At 42.4% G+C, this 20,575-nt stretch overlaps 3 protein-coding genes across 4 annotated transcripts in view; 2 read left to right on the top strand and 1 right to left on the bottom strand.

The window, feature by feature from the left end:
- The first annotated feature begins 885 nt into the window (after positions 1-885).
- Positions 886-7,521, top strand: slc3a1 (solute carrier family 3 member 1). Its single transcript, XM_047602708.1, has 10 exons — positions 886-1,510; positions 2,362-2,541; positions 2,650-2,795; positions 2,919-3,044; positions 3,195-3,314; positions 5,217-5,341; positions 5,549-5,750; positions 6,313-6,495; positions 6,783-6,908; positions 7,007-7,521. The coding sequence occupies exons 1-10, from the start codon at positions 1,072-1,074 to the stop codon at positions 7,436-7,438; spliced, it is 2,079 nt and encodes a 692-aa protein (XP_047458664.1). The 5' UTR covers positions 886-1,071; the 3' UTR covers positions 7,439-7,521.
- Positions 7,522-7,527: 6 nt separating this feature from the next.
- On the bottom strand, positions 7,528-14,109 carry prepl (prolyl endopeptidase like). 2 transcript variants are annotated; one of them, XM_047602707.1, is made up of 15 exons: positions 13,755-14,109; positions 12,553-12,675; positions 12,291-12,351; positions 11,982-12,162; positions 11,826-11,902; positions 11,607-11,733; positions 11,312-11,528; positions 11,012-11,203; positions 10,690-10,902; positions 10,228-10,403; positions 9,880-10,096; positions 9,620-9,769; positions 9,158-9,284; positions 8,063-8,151; positions 7,528-7,677 (listed from the first exon to the last, which is right to left on the bottom strand). In XM_047602707.1, the coding sequence occupies exons 1-15, from the start codon at positions 13,893-13,895 to the stop codon at positions 7,588-7,590; spliced, it is 2,181 nt and encodes a 726-aa protein (XP_047458663.1). In that variant the 5' UTR covers positions 13,896-14,109; the 3' UTR covers positions 7,528-7,587. The 2 variants fall into 2 exon arrangements, 1 of the variants encoding a protein (XP_047458663.1); XR_007113984.1 differs by lacking the exons at positions 9,158-9,284; positions 9,620-9,769.
- Positions 14,110-14,253: 144 nt separating this feature from the next.
- The window catches only part of camkmt (calmodulin-lysine N-methyltransferase), a 106,382-nt gene continuing 100,060 nt past the window's right edge, over positions 14,254-20,575 (top strand). Inside the window, exons 1-3 of the mRNA XM_047603816.1 lie at positions 14,254-14,611; positions 16,089-16,267; positions 16,847-16,911. Coding sequence (XP_047459772.1) covers positions 14,453-14,611; positions 16,089-16,267; positions 16,847-16,911 — 403 coding nt within the window. The 5' untranslated portion in view covers positions 14,254-14,452. The remainder of the gene's footprint in view (positions 14,612-16,088; positions 16,268-16,846; positions 16,912-20,575) is intronic.

Here is a 20,575-nt window from a genome sequence, read left to right on the forward strand (position 1 = left end):
AACTTTAGAATGTAATGCATGGTCACTGACAGAAGAGCCTAAAAACAAAGCAACTGGACTTTTTGGGGGGTTCTTGATGTTTCATCATGGTCCATCAAGTGGCTTTTTCAGTTCTAAACGACTAGTAGGTAGGTTTTTATGAGAACGTCTTTGTAATCACCTGAAACTGAAGACTAGGGTCTGTAACGACGACGAATTCAGATTAACCTGGGTGATGTCCTCTTTTTTCACAATTAGCGGTTCTCTAACGACACACTATTAACCAGCAACTCCAGACTCAAGTTTAAAAGAGGAGCAAAGGAAGCCATCTATTCACAGTCATCAACCACTTAAAACATGGTTTTAACATCTGTCCCCAAAAGATTCCACCCACAGATGCTCAAAATGAATCATAAATTGTTCATGAGTGGTGAAATGTCATCGAGGAAAGTCGAGCAAGTCCAGTTACACAGGTTTCAGCTTGTTTTTACACTCACTTGCCAGTGCATTAGGTACACCAGTGAAACCGAAAGCATTCTAATCTCAGCTTCACAAAGGCAGCTGTTGATTCGACTGTTTTTATTGTGTTTAATTGCATAAGGTTTGAAAGCACCACAAACGGCATCCTCCATAATGCTCATAGTGTTAAAATCCCCCCCTTCTGACATGGTTTCAGCATGAACTCAACAGTACAGCAATGTAATGAAGGGGGGATGTAGGACTGTTTTATTAGAATGCATTAGTTTTCACTACTGTACATAATAAACTAGCAAGTGAGTGCAACTATACTATGACCTGGAACCTTTACACTACAAAGCAACACTTGTGCAGTTTTAACTTCTAGGTTTTGAATGAACCACTTCCAGTCAGTCCCAGTCTGCTCTGGTAACCATCTGTCAGTTATCCCATTACCTCACATTCCACAGGTGGCACTGGTGTGTGAGGACTCTGTGCAGGCTACTCTGCGGATTGTACTATGACCCTCTCAGATTAGTTAGACTACTTGTTGCCTCATTTAGTCCCTCAGACTCTCAGAGGAAGCTCTGAACCCAGCACCTGTCTCCTGATTTTGGTCTAAAGCATCCAGCTCAGATGAGTTTCAAAAAAGACTCCAGCGACATGGAGCTGGGCACCAGAAACCCGGTGTTTCAGGATGAGGACGGCGCCGGCTCATCGGCGGACACGGTCGACAATCGCTCCACGGCGGACACGGTCAGCACCGGCGCCTCGGAGAAGCGCGACTCCGCGGCTGTGAAGCTGGACCCGGCGGACCAGTACACGCAGATCAAGCCGTACGCCGGGATGCCCAAGGAGGTGCTGCTGCTGTACTCGTCTCGGGCTCGGTACCGAGTGGTCCGAGAGATCCTGTTCTGGCTGACGGTGTGCTGCACCCTGGCTCTGGTGGCGATCACCATCACGGTGATAGCGCTTTCTCCGCGCTGCCTGAGCTGGTGGCAGGTCTCCCCGGTCTACCAGATCTACCCCCGGTCCTTCAAGGACTCCAACGGGGACGGGGTCGGAGACCTCAATGGTAAGATGACCATGACTCTGCTGCGAGCTCGGATGAAATCAGTGAGGTTATACATGTTCCTGTAAATAACCAGAGGGAACTCTCTGTATTTAAACTTTAATTAAATATTTTCAAATTGGTCTTTTTAAAAACTCCACTAGATGCATCTACAATATATTGACTAGTCCATTTAACATTATGACACATGTGATTTCAGTTATGTGGATTATTAAAAGTCCTGAGAACTTGTCCTGTATTAAACCTCACCAGAAATATCCCAGTGTTTCCATAATGACACTTCGCCATTTTCCTTAAAAAATGCATTTTTATTTATAAGTATTTTGTATTTTCAAAAGACATTTTACTTCCAAATCATCCAAATCATTTTTACAAAACACATAACCTAGACAATGATCTGATAAACATCACCTCACCACCAGCCCCAAGGCTCCTCTTATCACCGCTGGTTTACCAGGAGTAAATGATTCACTTTATTTGAACACTGGTAGAAACATCAGTTTAAACTTGGACTTGTATCAAAGCATTGGTTTCACAAATATCGTAAAACATAAGAATTGGACTTTTCTGACTTTAGGCACATGCACCTGTGCTTTTACAAATTTGCACAAAACTATAAAATGAACCAATTATTCACTTTAATTATCAATTAAAGTGAAACATGAAATATTGGTGGTCACCAGTATGTTTTTTTCAAATGCAAGTGTGTTATAGAAATAATAAAGTGTGAAGCTTTGTATTGGTACCCCTTTGTAAGTTTCCAATTTTCCATTGTGATGTATGGAACCATAGAAGCCTGATACGTGTTAACTTGTTGCGGTGTATTTATCTCCGGGGTGTCTCTGGTCTAACAGGAATTCGGGAGCAGCTGGATCACTTCCAGTACCTGAACATCAAGTCGGTGTGGATCAGCCCTTTCTACCGCTCTCCCATGAAGGACTTTGGCTACGATGTGGAGGATTTCCGGGACATCGACCCACTCTTTGGGACCATGCAGGACTTTGAAGACCTCTTGGCCGAGATGCACAGCAACGGTTCGTACTTTCAGCTCATGTTCATGTAAAGATATGGAGCTGGGTCGTGAAAACATCTTGTTTGGGAGCTAAATGGCGGGATGGACCTAATAAGTCTGTTTTCACCAGGTTTGAAGCTGATCATGGACTTCATTCCTAATCATACCAGTGACAGACACCGCTGGTTCAACTTGAGCCGGGCTAGAGATCCTCAATATCAGGATTACTACGTCTGGACTGACTGCACTGAAACTGGTCCGAAGCCTAATAACTGGGTTGGTATTAGTCCCGTTTCTCTACACAATGTATGCTTTTTGTCTATATACAGTTCAGTAGGTGTGAAGCACCAGATTTGAATACACTGATTAGATGGGATTTGTTTCCCTCCTCTTCCTTAGGTCAGTATATTTGGGAACTCGTCATGGACTTATGATAAAGTTAGAGGGCAATGCTACCTGCACCAGTTCCTCAAGGAGCAACCAGACCTGAACTTCAGAAACCCGCAAGTCCGCCAGGAGATGATTGTAAGAGTACTTGAACACACAGATAATGTCCAACACAATAACTTTACAATAATCAATCAAACCTGCACAAAGAAGATAACGTTGCACTCCTAATACATATTGTATACAAGCTATTAACGATTGTGCATTATTGTATCTATTTTATTACAGGATATTATTCATTTCTGGTTGGAGAAGGGTGTGGATGGGTTCCGTATGGATGCAGTGAAGCACATCCTGGAAGCTGCACACCTGAGGGACGAACCTCAGGTGGATCCAAACAAACCACCCGTGAGTGTTCCTTCTTTGCGCCTCCTAATGACTAGCTTTGTCCTGTTCAGGTTGGTTAAAATAATTCCTCTCTAAAATAGCGACTGACTCTCTGTTGGCCTGACAACCAACCATGGGCGTCTCACCATTTGCAAATCCTGTCTTCCTGTGTTACTGTTGCTGGGTCAGACAAGCAGCAATGCAGGGGTCCAAGAACATTTAAAACTTGTCGACTTAGCATTGGCAGTTGTAACCATGATTCTTCAAAAACATTAAGAATGTGTAGTTGCCCAGTGTGAGTACAACGTCAGCACGAGTTCTAAGGTTACCTGTCTCACCTCCACGTTACCTCCAGACTGTACCACTGGTTTTTAATGTTTTTGTTTAGGAGGACATTACTACCATTTGCGCGTCCCAGCGGCAGTAACATAAGAAGTCCGGTGTTGAAAGGGCAGGAGTCCTCTGGTTGTGTACTATCGTGCGAAAAGTCTCCTCTTGCTTTGCTGAGGTGGTTAAGAGTTGTACAACCTGACTTGTAATGTTTAATTTTAATTGGGGGCAAACTACACAGGCAGTCGCTTCTTTCCACCACATAAAGTCAACAATCTCCGCTGTAACGTTCACTTGTACAATTACGATTTGATTTTACTGACTTGTGTAATATGTGACATGTCAGAGTCCAGATTTTAATGATCTGATGCATAAAAGCAGCCATGTGGGCAGGAGCAGTACCTTCCAGTACCTCTGCTAGGACAAACATAATCAGCAGCTGAGTGGGAGAGTGCACGCTGTACAAGGTGTTATCATCAATCATTTATCTCTGGCTGAAATGTCAGCTTCATCTCATGCCCTTTTTGGAGAATATAGTGTTCTTGGAATTCAAAGGGTTCAGGATACATGCCGAGTTAAACTCGGTAAGAAAGAGTTTTTGTTCCACAGGGGCTGAGGAGATTTCTCACACAGGAAAGATTAGCAGAAAAGACGCATATTTTCGTGGATTAGCAAGTCACTGGGATTTACTGACCACCGCAGAGTAAAACCACAACACTGGGACTGACTTGTCTGCATACTGTTGACCTAGATGTGTACTCACTGCTCAAATTTAGACGTAATTCTATGTCTAAATTTACAGGCATTACATTTTTACACGATACTGACGTAAACAAAACAAGAATCAATGTTTGACGCCACAGGTGCTGTGGTATATTTAGAAAAGCATTGTAATAAAGTGTCACGCGTGTGTTTATTGGGATACTGAGATTTTACCACGGCCTTCAACATGATCCAACAAATGAACCCTCTCCACTCGTGTTATCATTATTGCTTTAGTGGTTTAGCGCTGGTTTTAACTGCGAAGTCAGACCAACTATGTGCCTCATCAGCGGTTGGTTGAATGGCTCACTTGTCCGGCACCGTGCTAGCTTAGTGGTTTAAATTTATTCCCAAATCCTTATGTATTAGGTGTTAGTGGGAGTACGATGCCACTGTCTCAAAATAGAGACTGTAAAACCCTACGGTTATAATTTACAGATTACAAAAAAAGTAATACAACAGTAAAGTTAGCAGAAAACATTTTAAGAATCCTTACATATAACAGGTCTTATTGTTTAATGAACCCAAAGCCGGTTATCACTCGGCCTCTAGTCCCCTGTGTATCTGGTTTCTACTTACTTTCCACCTGCCTTTCCTGTCACAGGACTCTGGGTCTTGGCCTAGCAAATTTGCAGCCAAGTGCTCCAAATTCCCTGTGGGAAGAGGAGGATACTGCTCTCACAGTCCTCTATATCTTAGCAAAGCAAAGCGCACACTGAATAAAGCGCTGCTTCCTTACTCACTAGGGCGACTAAAGGCAGTTTTTACATGACTGAGATTCTAATAATAGCCACAGAACTTTACCTGCGATTTCACCATATTTCACTCCAGGAGCAAGTAACTACAGAGTGGGACCTCTACCATGACTACACCACCAGTCAGCTGGGACTGCATGACATGCTGAGGGAATACAGGGCTGAGCTGGACATCTACAGCCGTGAGCCTGGCAGATACAGGTATCCGAGCCACTCAGTGCATTTAGACATTTTGTGTTTAACGCTGACAATCTTGGCAACTTATGCATCATTTATTTTAAACAGATTTTTACCGCATCGCACTAATGTTGCATGTAGCCATATCCAGTTTTTACTAATCCGAATGCCAGTTTGCATGTCATCATGTAAAATGTCGTTACATAAACATAAGCTCCTGCTGTGCTGCAGGTTCATGGTGACAGAGTCGTACGACTACCACGAGGTGGACAAGACCATGATGTACTATGGCACCCCGCTGATTAAAGAAAGCGACTTCCCCTTCAACTTCTATCTGCTGGACTTACCTCACAACACTAGTGGTGTGTGGGTCAAACATCTGGTCCACCTCTGGATGGGCAACATGCCCCGAGGACAATGGGCCAACTGGGTGGTGAGTCACCTCAGTCACATTTACATACTAATGAGTTTTCCTTCAAAGAGTGATTCTTTGTTTTCCATCATAATGGTAAAAACACAAAGAGCTACATGTTATGGTTCTTTGGTACTTGTGTCACGTGCATCCACGGAGTGTCTTTAATTACTATCATTCATATATATGACTACTCAATAAATGGCCTGTTATTCTTCCATTGTATTTTATTTCCTTTATCTATTATTTATTAAACAGGATGCAAACTGTGTAACACTCCTCTCTTAAGGTGGACTATTACTAGTTTTTAAAAAAGAGTCCCTGAAGGACATATTTGGTCTGTAACTGGTTTTGATTTGATTTAAGAATCAACACATATACGCAGTATACATCTCCAGACTACAACAACTAAGAGATAACTGAGAACATACAAGCATGTTGACCCTCTTATAAGGCACAACAGCTTATGTACCAGATCTTCAATGCTTGAAAGTTTGTAGTCATTTCTGCCTGTCTCCTTCCTAACTTATCCCATTCACCTTTGCACCTTCTCTTGTTTTTCTCTTATCTTCACTGTTATCAGGTTGGGAACCACGACAGGCCCCGCATTTCCTCCAGTGCTGGTCGGATCTATGTTCGTGCCATCAACATGCTGCTGCTGACCCTTCCGGGCACGCCCACCACCTACTATGGCGAGGAGATCGGCATGGAGAACATTAACATCACAGCCAGTCAGGTTCAGGACCCTGCTGGCAGATACAATGTAGTGAGTACTATACTACACGTAAAAAACATTGAAATAGTCACTCAATGGCAGTAAATGCATAAAAAGAGTTTAATGGATAGCATTTCATAATAAAAACGTGTGTTGGCAATAAATAGTCATAAACACATAATGAGATGCAGTAAATGTCTCCAAGAAAAAATAACACTGCCTCTGTATAACAATAAAAACACTTTTCTTATGAAGGTTAAATCTAGATTTATTCTTTATTGCTTCTTTTTAGTTTAGATTGCTCTCGCTCTGAAATGATTCCCATGTTTTCGCTGCAGAGTAACAGTCGGGATCCTGAGCGGTCTCCAATGCAGTGGAGCGCTGACATGAACGCAGGCTTCAACAATAAAACCAATGTCACGTGGCTACCCGTGCACCCCGATTACAGAAGCGTCAATGTGGAGGTACAGGACTCTTTAGTGAAGTGCAACCATGAAAAAAGAGCCGACCGCATCATTATCGGAGTTAACTTCACGTATCCCCTTCCTGGTTTTAATTTCAGGTCCAGAAGGATGATGAGAACTCTGTCCTGTCTCAGTACCGTTTCCTGAACAGTCTTCGTCAGTCTGAGCTCCCCCTCCACCGTGGATGGTTCTGCTACGTCCATGCTGACTCCAGCGTCTTCGCTTACCTCAGAGAGCTTGATGGTCTTAAGCAAGCATTCCTAATGGTGCTTAACTTTGGTAAACAGTCTGCCACCACAGATCTCTCCTCTATTCCTGAGCTACCAGATCAGCTGGAGGTGCTGATGAGCACTAACCACGTCAACAATGGCAAGGTGTTTCCAAAGTCTCGTATCCAAACAGAAGCAGGAGAGGGTCTGGTGATTCAGTACTACACCCACACCCGGTTCCATCCCAACCATCCAGAAGAATGCTATGTTGCTGAAAAGGCCTGCTATTTGGAGAGCATAGGCATACTTTATAAATGCTGAAGTTATTAAAATTCTTCTCTTGAGTCCTGTCTATCAAATAAAAAATATATTATAAAGAAATAAAGAAGACAATCAGAGACGCATTCGCTGTGGATGTTTCCTTCTTTGTCACTGGTGTCATTAATTGCTTGTGTCCTGACTGATTCCTGTCAGCTTTGCCTTCCCTTCCTCCTCTTGTGTGGAGGCTGAGGAGGGTCCAGGCCCAGCTCCGTGTATAGAAAGGCTAGCTCGAGGGCTTTCTGTCAGAAAGAAAACAAACAACACATCTTTGCTGGGATAAACTTACAAAACATTAACATGTTACTTGTTAAGGTATATCAGATACCGAAAGTATAACTGTATAACTGCCTTCTTGGTAATTATAGTAGAAATTCAATCTGCTGCCATGGAACTTTAGTATCTCAAATCGTCATTGTGAGACATTGGTGACACATTTTCTTATGCAACCACTAGGGGGAAGGACACTTAATTTCAAATGTGCAAGGCTGTGTGAAAACAAACATTTTACTTAACTAAAATGAATATTTGATTGCGCACATTTAAAATATCTGTCACTGTGAACTTGATAATCTTGATTTTTGGTAATCTCATTAAGCCCCTGGCAGTTTCAGGAGAATTCCTCACCTCCTCCAGCATCAGCTCAAAGTCTTCTGGTCCAAGGTGATTTGCTCCAGGCTGGATATTCAACACTATGTTTGGTGCTGTTTCATGTTCTAAAAAAAAGGAGGACAAAAAGAGGTTAGAGGCAAGAAGAGGGGAGAAGAAGACTTACTATAACTGTCTATAAGACACTTCCCTAATCTTACTGTATATTCAGTTTCTCTGCTCCTTCTTTATGTCCACTTGCTCCAAATATTCTTCCTCGGCCTGTTCCCTTTCCACTCCTTTCATTCATCCAACCTCCCATCTGATATTGCTGCCCCTTTCTCAGCCTCCTCCATATTATTCCCCCTCCCTGTCTCCGTGGTACGAACTGTTTCACAAGTGCGGTCTTGACCTTGACAGCTCCCAGTCTGAGGCGTCTAATCTCTTGCTCTGATACACTATCTCTTTACCATGCTAATGGGCCTGCCCACCCGCCTGGATGTGTCTATGCCATCAGCACTTTATCAAAGACTCCGGAGAACAGAGGGAGACAGATTAGGGAGCCCTATACACACACACATACACAGACACTTAAGCTGCCTGGTGGTGTATGTGTGCATGAACAACAGAAAAATGAGAGAGGGTGAAAGCGAGAGATAATGTGAGCATTTGAAACAGGAAGAGAGGAGGCAGTGAGAGGGAGAGAGGGTATAAATAAGGAGTACCACCAACGTGGTGAAGGAAGATTATAAGTGAGAGGGAGAAAGAGCCCGTCTAGGGGAAATGCGAGCAATTAGCTGACACACATACACACAGGCTTTACTACAAGGTGACCTATGCTATACTTTGGTCATGAACTTCAAATGCTGTTAGCACTTCCCCAGACAGACAGCCATACGTCTGTTACCGCCGCCTCTCCTGACATGCACACTGACACTACTATTGGGAGATGACCCTGAGCTATTAAAGCCTCTGATGGTGCAGAAACTACACCTAAAAGGAAGTGGGAAAATCCATACTGGAATGCACACACAGCCAAACACGCACACACTAACACGTATTTGTACAATAACATGCATGGCCGCACGCATCGACATGGTCAGCAAATGATAGAGGGGCTGTTTGTGCATTTACCTGACTGGGACTTCCTACTGAAGTGTGTATGAATGGCTTTCTTGAGCTGCTGGGTGTATTTGAGGACACCTGCCAGAGGAACCCTGGCATCACCGCTGTAGGCTGTCAGCAGCATCGATGGGTAGTGCTGTCTCACACAAACACACGATGTATGATGTGAGAGCAGGACTAAAGTATAGCATCTTATATTAGTCATTTTAAAGAGAAACAGAAACCACTAACTGACCCGATGCTACTAAAATAGTGTCTCTGGACAAATAAGGGCCATGGCTGTTTGAAATGTTTCGTCTTGGTCTGAATTAACTTTTATCTTGCACTATCGGCCAGTTTACACTGCAGGGGGAACTTTGTGTAGTCAAGTTGTAACATCAACCAAAAAGTCAGATTGAACACAAAAAAATAGGATATGCACATAACTGGTAACACAGATGAAAATGCTTGTTGCACTGTCCCTCTCCATACCTGAGGAGTAATGTTGTGAAGGGGGCAGTAGGAGGAGATGACGTGTCTGTGTTTTGGGTTTCCTAAAGGGTCCCCCCATTCATCTCTATCCTCCAAAGTTAGAGGTAGGTTAGGGTTCTCCATAGTTCCTAACACATCCAGGAAAGGAGCCTGCACACAGGATGCGAGGGCTTTATATGTGTGAGTCTAGTAAAACCTTCTATGTTAGACACAATCTATTATTGTTCCTTGGATGTGGAGTTATAATAAAAGCCACTGACCTGCAATGTGATAGCCCGCATCAGCTGTGGCTGTCTGTTACACAGTGCTCCCACTGGCACTGCTCCAGCACTACACGCTGTAAGGGCAGTGAGTGAAGGACAGGACACACCTAAAGAGAAAAGGTGATGAAGACAGGCTTGGAGGTCCTTCACTCCTGTGTGCTTCCCTTCCACGCGGCCTTGTCTTTGCCAAGAAAGGCCTTGTTCTCCTCCCCCTCTACAGAGTGTAGGTAGGTTGACAACATTAATGCACAATCAGTATGAGCGCAGATTTATATTAGTCATCAGCAAATATCCCCCTGAACCTATCAGGCTGGTTTTTAGGTTGCTGGAGAGCTGACAATGTACCTGATATGGCAGTAGGCCAGAGCCCAGCCTTGCTCCAACAGCAGTCTTTTCTCTGGGCAGAACTCCATGTTGAGATCTCTGCCATAAGCTCCGTAGACATGGACCAGCAGTGGCGCCTTTCTCAGACCCTCCACTGGTACTGCATGAAACAGTGTCACTGGCACCAAGGTATCATCCTACAAAGGAGAAGCAGAGAGTAGGTTGTAGACTGGACGATGTGACTTTAAGTGTTAAATCTTTAAACACATCTTAGATATTTATTTTGTGTTCAACCTAATTTTTCTGTGCCCTTCTATTCGTTACGTATAGATGTGTAGACGTATAAAGATCCCTCTGACTATTGTTGCCAAATGTAAAAAGAGCTTTATCGGTGGACACTTGAGTCTTAATACCACGGTCTTACCTCCCTGCTGATACCACTTTAGTGTGTGTGCATGTTTCTTATATGTCAAGTATTCTCACTTGGCTCCGGGCCTCCAGGCGCGTGGTGGTAAAATTGGCTTGATTCTCTGGGGATGACTCATCTCCAGTGCCTGATAAAAGCAGCCTTTTCTCGAGGTGCAGACAGTACGGCACCGGTGGGTGGACTGGAGATGAGATCAGGAGTTCTAACACATTTTGTTGGTCTGCCAAGCCTGGTTTCTTGGTTTCGATGGCACAAGCCCAGGACGGGAGCTTTTGTGTGAGTGTAAAAAAAAAATAAGACAGAAAAATAATGCAATATAAGTACAGGAAATCAAGACTAAGAGTAAAAATAATAAAGTGTATAGCAATACAAACAAACCTCTACAATGTATGCATCCTTGGGATTGATCAGTGGGAACACAATCAAGACAAGTTCACTGACTGGCATTCTTGCAACCAACACACAATGGTCTCCTATCACATCCATGTCTTTGACTGTAGTACCGATGTCAGGGGTAAACAAAGACACCCAGGAAACCATTGATGGATCCGAGAGAGGGGCCTGCATCACCTAGTGATGATACAAGAAGGACATAAGTATGCACATCATTGATTACAGTATTTATACAGTGTATGCAGCACCTGAAGAAAAAGAATCAAAAAAGCCAAGAAACTCTACCTGATATTCTTGCCCAGGCCCTGTATTGGTCAAAATAATAAGCTGCCTTCTCCAGTGCTCCACGTGGTAAAGGAGGTCCGGTTGGCGAGGCTGAACCACAAAAGGCTCTAAATGAGACGTCGTTAGGTCACTAAGCAGCAGCTCTGAGCTGGTCCTGCTGTTGCAGTTGATGGTCAGAATCTGTCGGTCTGTGGACAGGGCAACCTCCACAAACACACTGGGAAGATGCAGGTGCTTGAATTAGAAATGGTGTGGAAGCTGAGCTCAGCTTATCTGCTACATTACTTGCACTTACTCAGGCTGTGTTTCCTCGTACACAGAGGTTATCTTGCATTCACTAGAGGTCAGGTCGAGACGAAACACTGAGCTAGAACGGAGATCCTCCAGAGTTGTGTAAAACAGGACTTCATCTGTCGCCCACTCTTCAGCCATACACGCAAGCATACAAACAACACCATTTTATTTTAGCCCGTTGTCTGTCATCTTTTTTAGAAATGCATAAAATTCTATTCACCAAAGCTGAGGACTTTCTCCAGTGTGAGTATCTTGTGTGGAAGGAAATCCGTCTTTCCAAGCCTCACAATCACACACCTGGTTGAGTACAGAATAATCCTCAGTTTATTAATGCTGTCACGTAACAGGCACTGCTGTTTATTTCAGTTCTGTTTACCTCAGCTCTTCTCTGTGACTACATTTCAGAGTGGCAGCAAGATGCTTTTCCTTTGGGGACAGACGTATTCTCTGGACTGTCCACCCAAACCTCTGAGTCCTTGCTTCATTCTCAAGTCCCGTCTTCTCCTCCTCTCCTGGCACCTGTCCCAGATTTAACACCTGCTCTGGTTTCAGCTCACCTACAAACAGTAGGAGGCGACGAAGTCATTCGAACGAGCTGGAAAGCCAGGGTTTTGCTGTTTATTTTTAATTGTGTTTTTGGTTTTGCCGTCTTAAAAAGAGTCATAAATTCATATTGTTTGCTTACTCTTGTGCATTCTGTAGATGCCATCAGCCTCAGTGAAATACACATGATGATGTCCACAGACCTTGGACAAGAGAAATCACAGTGAACTGAGAAAATATGTATAAGTGAGTCACGACCAAATCCCTCTCATCCATTGTAAGTAGTAGCAATTAGCTAAGTTGTAGTAATTGTAATTCAGATGTTTAACCCAACAGCTCTTTAGGGATAAAATTTAAAATCATAATGAAATGTTTCCCAACCCAAAACAGAAGGCACAGCTCACCACTGAATGATCAGGTATATTGGAGAACCTGCTGTACACTTTCTTCAGCCTCCTGCTGAAATACCTCTGTAAGTCCCTGTACCTCTTAAGCCCAGAGTTGAGATGATCAACTGATGAGATGTCCTGAAATAAAAACAAATTTACAAATCATATGAAGTCTTAACAGAAAACCTTGAGCTACAATTGCGGGGGCTCAATATTCGTGTTATTATACTCCTGTGAAAAAGAATTCCTCTGGAAGAAACGATAAATGTCTGAAAATATGGTTTCTGTTTGTAAACCACTCAGAGAACTGGCGGGTAGCAGCTTAAAATATGTCTGTTATGGATTAAGATGTGCTTTCATTGGAATATTATGTGACCCTACTCATCTCTCAAATTGTACACTGACGATACACTGTCTACCTGATGGTTTATTAGATATACTAATGGAAATCACTGCATTATAATATAATGCTAAATTAACTGACAGAGCTGTTGATATTATATAACACATACTTCCCATTTGACAACCCCATTTTAGTCAGTGGACTAAGCAAAATAACAGAAACGCTTCTGTGTTTAGTTCAATCCAGTTTATCAGCAGCACAAACTACATCCTCCAAAATGATCAGTTTAATCACCACCTTTCTTATGCTGCTTCAACATAAACTCAGCATTATAAAAATCCTGAAGGGGAATTTTACTAGTGCACCTATCATCTTGGCAAGTCAGTGTAGCATATAGCTTAATATGGGAGTAAATGATGTAAAACCTTATGTATTCTCTTTTGGGGTAAGCAAAGTATGTATTATAATAAGTATGAAGCCACTTTTAAATCGTCCAACCATGCTTTTATTCCACATACTGACCACAAGTGTCCTAAGTGACTATAAGTCAACACTGTGATAAGAATAAGGTGTCAGACAACTGGGCTGTTTTATAATTATAAAACGAAAAATATAGTCTTGGGGTATATTTATTAGAATCTTGTATGCACTCGTTTATAATAGGCATACAATACTTAATAATTAATGATGCCTTAATTATAATGTAGGGGTGCAGTTATTCAGACCTATTATCAGCACAGGACTAGTTTTGTCACAGACACCGAGTTGAATAATAGATGACTTGGCGTGAGATACTTTAGCAGTCAGTCAGTAACCTTACACTCAGCCTAAGGTGAACACAACAGCATCTTTAACGTTAACTTAACACCCTTACCGACGTGTAACAACGTTGGGCGGATAGGGAAAGCCATGTTATCCGTTTGCAAACTGTGAGCTCCCAGAACTGTAACCGACACGGTGTAAGGAAACGGGCAGATGAACACAGCAAAGTCAAAACAGTCGCCATTATGAGCATTTAACGCAAATTAGCCATGTTTACGTGCCTGTAAGTAGCTAACTACCAATACTAGGTGGTGTTTGCCATATTCATGACAGTTAACACAATTCATATGACGAATAACCACCGCATTTAAACATCTAATATATTTCGTTTCGTTGTAAATTGATCATTTCTATCGGCTACAGACAAAACGTTGACAGCTACGAGCAACTTCCATGCACGTGCATGATTTCCTAAACAAAGCCTGCCTGGTGACGTAGCTTGTAATGCCAGACTAAAATAATCAAATTCGGTCATGCGCAGCAGGCAGTCATAACTCAAAATCGGGAACGATAGTTTCGGCAATCTACTAGAATGTCTAGAATGACAAAAGTGTACGGAAGTAGCATGCATCCATTGTGGGTGTAACAGGTGATAACAGAAAAGCCATATCTGGGATCATTTCTGCGTTGGTTCAGTTTTTAGAAGAAACCTTATTTTTGTATTCCCACGTTGCTACCGATAACTGTGACAGCTCTACATCCAGGACATTTGTTTACAGATTTATCTCAACCCCAAACTTCGAAGATAAAATGGAGAGGGAATCCACCGACAATGCAGGAATGACCCAGCCGGCTTCGTCTTTGCGGGGAAATCTGAATGAAGACACCTGCGTAGCTAATTCCCACAGCTCCCCGGTAGGGACTTGTAACACAGATGTCGCCCGAGCCAGGTGGACTCTCCTAAGACAGGTATAATTTTTAAGCACGCTCTCAGTCTCAGGCTCTCATGGTTTTATGTTATTTTCTCGAACACATTTTCACTGTATTGAATCTTCACCATATCATTTATCGTTTAACATCTGCTGCCTGTCTGTTGTCAACAATCGTTGTCCCTCATGGTTGCGAAAAACAATAATGATGGGGACATAATAGGAGCCAGTCTTTCTCCCTGTCACGTTTCCTCCCCAATTCTAGCTTTAGTTGACTTAATTTTCAAATATTGTTATAATTAATTTACTCAGTCCTTGTTCTTAGCCCAATCTGTGAACCTCTTTTCTCTGTCTATATTAGTCTGTTCTAGAATGACAGTCACATCTGTATTCTTTAAGGTTCATCTAATCTATTGTTACATATAGCATAACCGAAACTTGTGAACTTGGACACTTTATAACAATTAGTTACTTCTAAGTGCGTCCAGATTTGCAACAACATTTCTCCTCTGGTTACAGAATCTGATGGGCTACGCACCGACTGTAAAAATAGCACTTGTGCTTTTTCCCCTTAGATGGGCATAATACAGACCTTGCACTGTGCTGACAAGAAAAGGTCCTTGGAGCAGGGCCATCCTCTATCGCACATTTTCACTTCTTCCCCTGACACCTACTAAGTTTGTGTGGACTCCACACAGAAGAAATAATCACACACTGATTATAAAATACTAATAGCTATAACTGTCTAATAGCTAATAATCAGATCCTCGGACTGTGGTATGTTGGCTGTGCAACGTTCAGGAGCTGTTGCAGCCCCTCAGCTCCAGAACAGTGTGCCAGGAGCTATTAGGAGCTCTGATTCTTTTGAGGCTTTTAAGAAGCACCTTAGGACCCATCTTTATTCCTTGCCTTTCAGATATATTTGAACTGTTTTTTTCATCTGGTCACCCTGGGTGTTAATAGTTTTTTTGTTTGTTGATATTTATGTTGATCATTGATGTTGATCTGTATTTTACATGTTTTATATGACACGTTGAATGTGAAGCACTTTGATGCAAATGCCTTTTACTTTTAAGGTACTATATAGAGGAAATAAACTCAATATCTTTTACTAATTAAGGTGCTATTTGTATGCTCTCTTTTTGTATATGCAGTTTTTTTGAATACTATTTTAACAGTTAAGGATAAAAAGATAATTCATTGTGTACCTATTTAAATATGTAGGGAATTTTCATTCTGTGTACAATAACAAAAGCTCTATATATGAATGAATGAATATCATTTTTATGCAGTGCAAGCGTAAGATTTTATGAAAATATTCGTCTGCACCATTGAATATTACAGTATTTCTGAAAGATGTTGTTGGAAAAATAAAAAAATGATTTCGGCAAAAACAGTAAACACAACTGATTAATGCAAATGCTGAAAATTCAGAGCTTATCAGAGGAATCAGTAATTAAGGGATGAGGACTTTTGCAGAGATTATCATTCAATAACTTCTTCTATATATCTGACAGGTGTTGCGTCGGAAGCAGGTGGACAGTCCAGAGGTCAAGCAAGTGTCTGTTCGTAGGTTTGCCTCGTTTGACCTTTTCAGCAGAAAAAGGCTTGTTGCACCTGACCCCAGTGATACCTCAGATGACCAGTGGGTGGAGTACAGAAGTGTCTACTTTCCTGAGTACAGTGCCTTACTCAGGTACACACACTTGAATGGCTGCGTATGAGGCTCCAGTTTCATGCTGGCACAGATAAAGCACAGTGCACCACAGGGCCATTTTCTAATACTGCACAACACCAGACTAGTTAAAACTGGAATTGAACAAGTTCCAGGTTTTTGCAGTGCCCTGGTACGTTTGCCTTCAAAAGTGAATCCACTGAGGCGGAGTAAATGATGAAAAAGTGTTTAAATTTCAATCCATATGGAACAACATTATGCATTATGTGTTAAGACAATGTGCCATAAAACTGATGAGAACTTTTACAGAGACACACAAATAAAATACAGGACATATAGTAGATTTTGGAGGCTGAAAGAAAATATCTAAAAACATCTAAATTTGAATCTAAAGACAAATAACTTTTAAAATATTAATTTATGCATATGTGCACATTTAAATCATTTGCAAGTCAGTGATTAGATTTTTAGATGTATAAATAGTTTCAATATATAAAATACAGTAATAACTACATTTTAAACCTTGTTTCAAGATGAAAAATGTTTGTTTTTTCCCCCACCAAACTGTTGTATAATTGTCTATTTCTTTGTAACTCCTAGGGATAACCTGGGCCCTCTTAGAGTTAATGAAGTGCTCAAAAGTTTTGACAACACCGGAAATGTCTGTAAGTACATATTTTATGTTTCTCCTCAGTCTTTTTCTTTGTTTGGTGTTTGTGTGTTTATGCAAGCATGCACATGAACGTATTCCCAGGGGAGTTCATTTTACCCATATCGCTCTCCAGCTTTTATCCTTGACACTACAAGTTTGGGTTAATCTCACGCTGTGTGCTGTTAGGGTTTGATTGACGGTTTGATGTAGGTGGTTTGATTCCATCTCTTTGAATGAGAGTGTGTCTCTTGTGTGCCTTCTACAGCAGTTTATCGTGTACTCATTCATCCCAACTACCTTCAGATGTCCTTTAGCAGAAAAGTGGGTTGCGGTCTTCTTATTGCTTCAGTCGACACTGATGAGTGGTTTGGGAGAAAGGAAAGAACATGACTCAAACAGGGATTTGCACATGCTCTATAATATAGAGCGGAGTGGCTTCACTTGAAACACAGCCTTGATTCTGACCTTCATTCTGTGAAGTAGTTTTGAAGCGTTACACTTGACTGAGTTTACTTACTTACTTTCTTATCACTATTCTGTGTTAATGCTCATGTATTTCAGCAATATAAATTCAGTGAGAGACCTATTTCAGCTTGACGTCCATGGCTGCTGTTCAGAGTCTACCACAGATGGAGTTGTTTTGTTTAAGCAATTCAACACTTGGTTTCAAATAGTTATAATTGATTTATAGCTTGCAAGGTTAATATTAATGCATGTGCGTGTTTTTAATTACCAATATATTTTTTCATAATAAGTGACACTTATATAAGACATATTTGTCTTTGACTCCTCCTCTGCATTATAAAATATTGCAACTTAAAGCCTCTTTGGAAGCATGTGATACAATGTGGGAAATATAAATCTATTTTAGCTGCACAGCCCTGCTTCACCCACAGTATACTTCCCTTTTAAGTCATTATGTACCACTTTCCGTTGAGATCCATCTTCACAGGCATGTGAGGGGTTAGCGAAAGGTCATGGGTTAGCATTAGCCAGCCAGATGGTTCCAAAGAAGTCAGGGTTAAAGGTGAACATCATAGCTAGGGGCTACTTCGCTGCACAGTGGTATCAGACTATATAAGCCATGACAGAGCTCAGTGGCAACTCTCATTCCAAAATGCTGGATTTGTTAATCCCTTTCCTCTACAAGGAGACCAGACGATCAGTGCTTGTAGAGAAAAGTGAAAAAGAAGAGGTTTAGTCTGTGTCCCACCGGTCAAACACCGTGTCCACACTTGGTTGCTAAATTTCATTCCTGGATGGATGTTTTCTCCCTTACATAAGACATCTACTTTTAGTGTTCCTCTTTTCTCAATTTATCCCTGTCACCATTGCTCCTCCTTCCTTTTTTCCACCCTCCATCCCTCTGTTCTCCCAGCTGGAGTCATGCTTGGCCAGATGGGTAACTGAGTTCCTGACTTGGTCAGTGGATTAGCACAGCCGGAGATGGGAGCATTGAGGAGGGGTGAGGAGGAAAAGGGGGGAGATGGTGGGTGGGAATGCCAGAGGTGGAGCGTGTGTGTGTGTATGTGTGTGTAAGGAGTGGAGAGCCACTAGCAAGGGCACCTCGCTCCTCAAACAATGGGCCAGCCATCTCCCTCCTGTTCTTCATCCCATGTTCGGGACTAGTAATGCGTGAGATCAATTAGGACTGGTTGAGAGGAGGCTCTGAAAGGCCCAGAGGTGACCCTGTCAGAGCTCTGGGGTATATTTTTCAGGGTGGGAGTCATAGAGAAAACCCTTCTAAATACACACACATTCTCACCTATGTGTGTCCCTCACAAAGAAATACAGCCGGGCACAATACTTGCAAAAATCTACTGCTACTCTGCTAATAAACACATAGTCATGTCACCCACCATCACACCCTCTCCACCTTTCCTGCTGTCTTGATAATCCCCTACCCCTGAGGTGTGGACAAGCCCAAATCCTAGGGGTCCTTGTCCTCCTGAATAGCGGGCTAAAAAGCCTGGCTGGATTAGCCCTGTGCTTCCAAAATGTGTGGACTCAGCTTAAAACTGCTACCCCCTCTCAGCATGACTTTCTCCTGGCTATTGTGTTTGCCCCACAACTGTGCATGTACACGAACAATATGTTGTTTCTTAAGGTGAAGATAAGCCAGAGTCAATGGTTTCATTTCAGGACCAGAGGAGGAGGCAAAGCGCCTCAATGCAGACTGAAGGAAATGGAGAGGGGATGTTAGACATGACATCATACTGAGAAGACTAAATGAACCGAAAACCAAATGAAGCCTTTAATGACTTTTCTTAGGAACTGAGCCACCACCCAAGATTTTAAGACTTCAGTAAACTGTAAAGAAATGTTGTACTACTAAATGGAGAAATCAGATCAGTTCATTCCTAGGTTTTTAAAAATCAGTTTGTGCACATTGGGTTTGAGTTGGTTTTTCACAAGTCTCTTTTGGGTTGGGGTCATCGTTTTGTGCCTCTGGAGTCGTCTTCTTGGAGGTACCCAAGTATCTTACAGAAGCAACACATTGACCAGGCGACAGGTGACCTGCGCTTCTAATTTCTAATTGAACGAGGATTAAAGAACCCCCTCTTGTGGTCATCCAGAAGTCATGAAGCTGCAGTTACATTTGTAACTCGTTTTGCGTTTTCATTGAACATCCCAGCCTATTTTTAGGTTGGATCTGGTCACTTTGAACTATTTGGACTCTGAACCTACGACCTTCCTGATTCTTTAGCTGCCGGTTGGGGGTTTGCAGTTGTATGAAAGCTCTGTACAGGGATCGTTTGGGGTTTGGGGAGTGCTTGTTTCCTGCTAGGGGTCAGGATTTCTGCACACAATACAGGCCCCTTGGGGTCGGGTAACTAAGAATGCATCAGGATCAGGATGTGTAGATGTGTGATTGAGCAGGGCTTAGGTGGAGCTTGTTGACGTTGCGAGTTTTGGTAAGAGGGCTCGTTGGGCTGTCTGGTTACTTGCTGGGTTCATGTTTCAGGCAAAGGTCACAGCGGCGGTCTAGTGTGCACACATGCGCGCACAAACGCACAACTTGTCCTTGCAAATGCGTATGTATGTGTGTGTACTTTTATTACTCAATATATTTACAAAGTCACATTGTGGCGACTCACCTCTGTTTTAGGGATTAAAACCAAGACACCACAAAGGGAATAACTGAGTGAAGACTTTGTCAGCCAGTGTAATGTTATGTGTAGGTTAGGATTTGTCAGATAGTGGCTGTGGTTATGTTTAGTGTTAGAGTATGTGTGCAAGCAACGGAAGTAATTCAATGTAATGTCCTCTGAAGTGATGCAAACGTGACAGTGTGTTTGTGTGCCTGCGTGTAATCAAGAGCCAAGCATCTTAATGAAGCCTAATAGAGCCTTCTCCACTACAGCTGTCAGCGCCTGAATGGCTACTAGCCTTTCAGCCTCTCAGTCATCCCTATTATCTCCCACAGTTCTCACCTATCACCCCCGCTGGTAAATACTATAAGCCATGAATGTTTGAGTGTCGCGAGGGAGGGCAGCGGGGAGCCAGTCACGTCTGTGTGCGTGCATCCGATGTTTGTGCTGGTATGTTTGTGACAGGAGGATGTAAAGATAAGAGGGGTATCGGATACATAGCGTACGAGACGCATGGATCATCACATCACTGTATGTCACAGCCTCACGTTCTGGTTACTTTCTGCTCAAGTGCTGGACAGGTGT

This window comes from Mugil cephalus, chromosome 13, assembly GCF_022458985.1.
Source record: "Mugil cephalus isolate CIBA_MC_2020 chromosome 13, CIBA_Mcephalus_1.1, whole genome shotgun sequence".
Classification (NCBI taxonomy): domain Eukaryota; kingdom Metazoa; phylum Chordata; class Actinopteri; order Mugiliformes; family Mugilidae; genus Mugil; species Mugil cephalus.

Bases quoted from the DNA above. Each gene is read 5' to 3' on its own strand.
- slc3a1 (XM_047602708.1), top strand. From the start codon at position 1,072: ATGAGTTTCAAAAAAGACTCCAGCGACATGGAGCTGGGCACCAGAAAC. The intron at 1,511-2,361 runs GTAAGATGACCA...CTGGTCTAACAG, and splicing joins CGGGGTCGGAGACCTCAATG to GAATTCGGGAGCAGCTGGAT. The intron at 6,909-7,006 runs GTACAGGACTCT...TTTTAATTTCAG, and splicing joins ACAGAAGCGTCAATGTGGAG to GTCCAGAAGGATGATGAGAA.
- prepl (XM_047602707.1), bottom strand. From the start codon at position 13,895: ATGCTCATAATGGCGACTGTTTTGACTTTGCTGTGTTCATCTGCCCGT. The intron at 11,529-11,606 runs GTAAGTGCAAGT...GCATCTTCCCAG, and splicing joins TACGAGGAAACACAGCCTGA to TGTGTTTGTGGAGGTTGCCC. The intron at 10,097-10,227 runs GTACATTGTCAG...TACACTCTGTAG, and splicing joins CTGGCCTACTGCCATATCAG to AGGGGGAGGAGAACAAGGCC.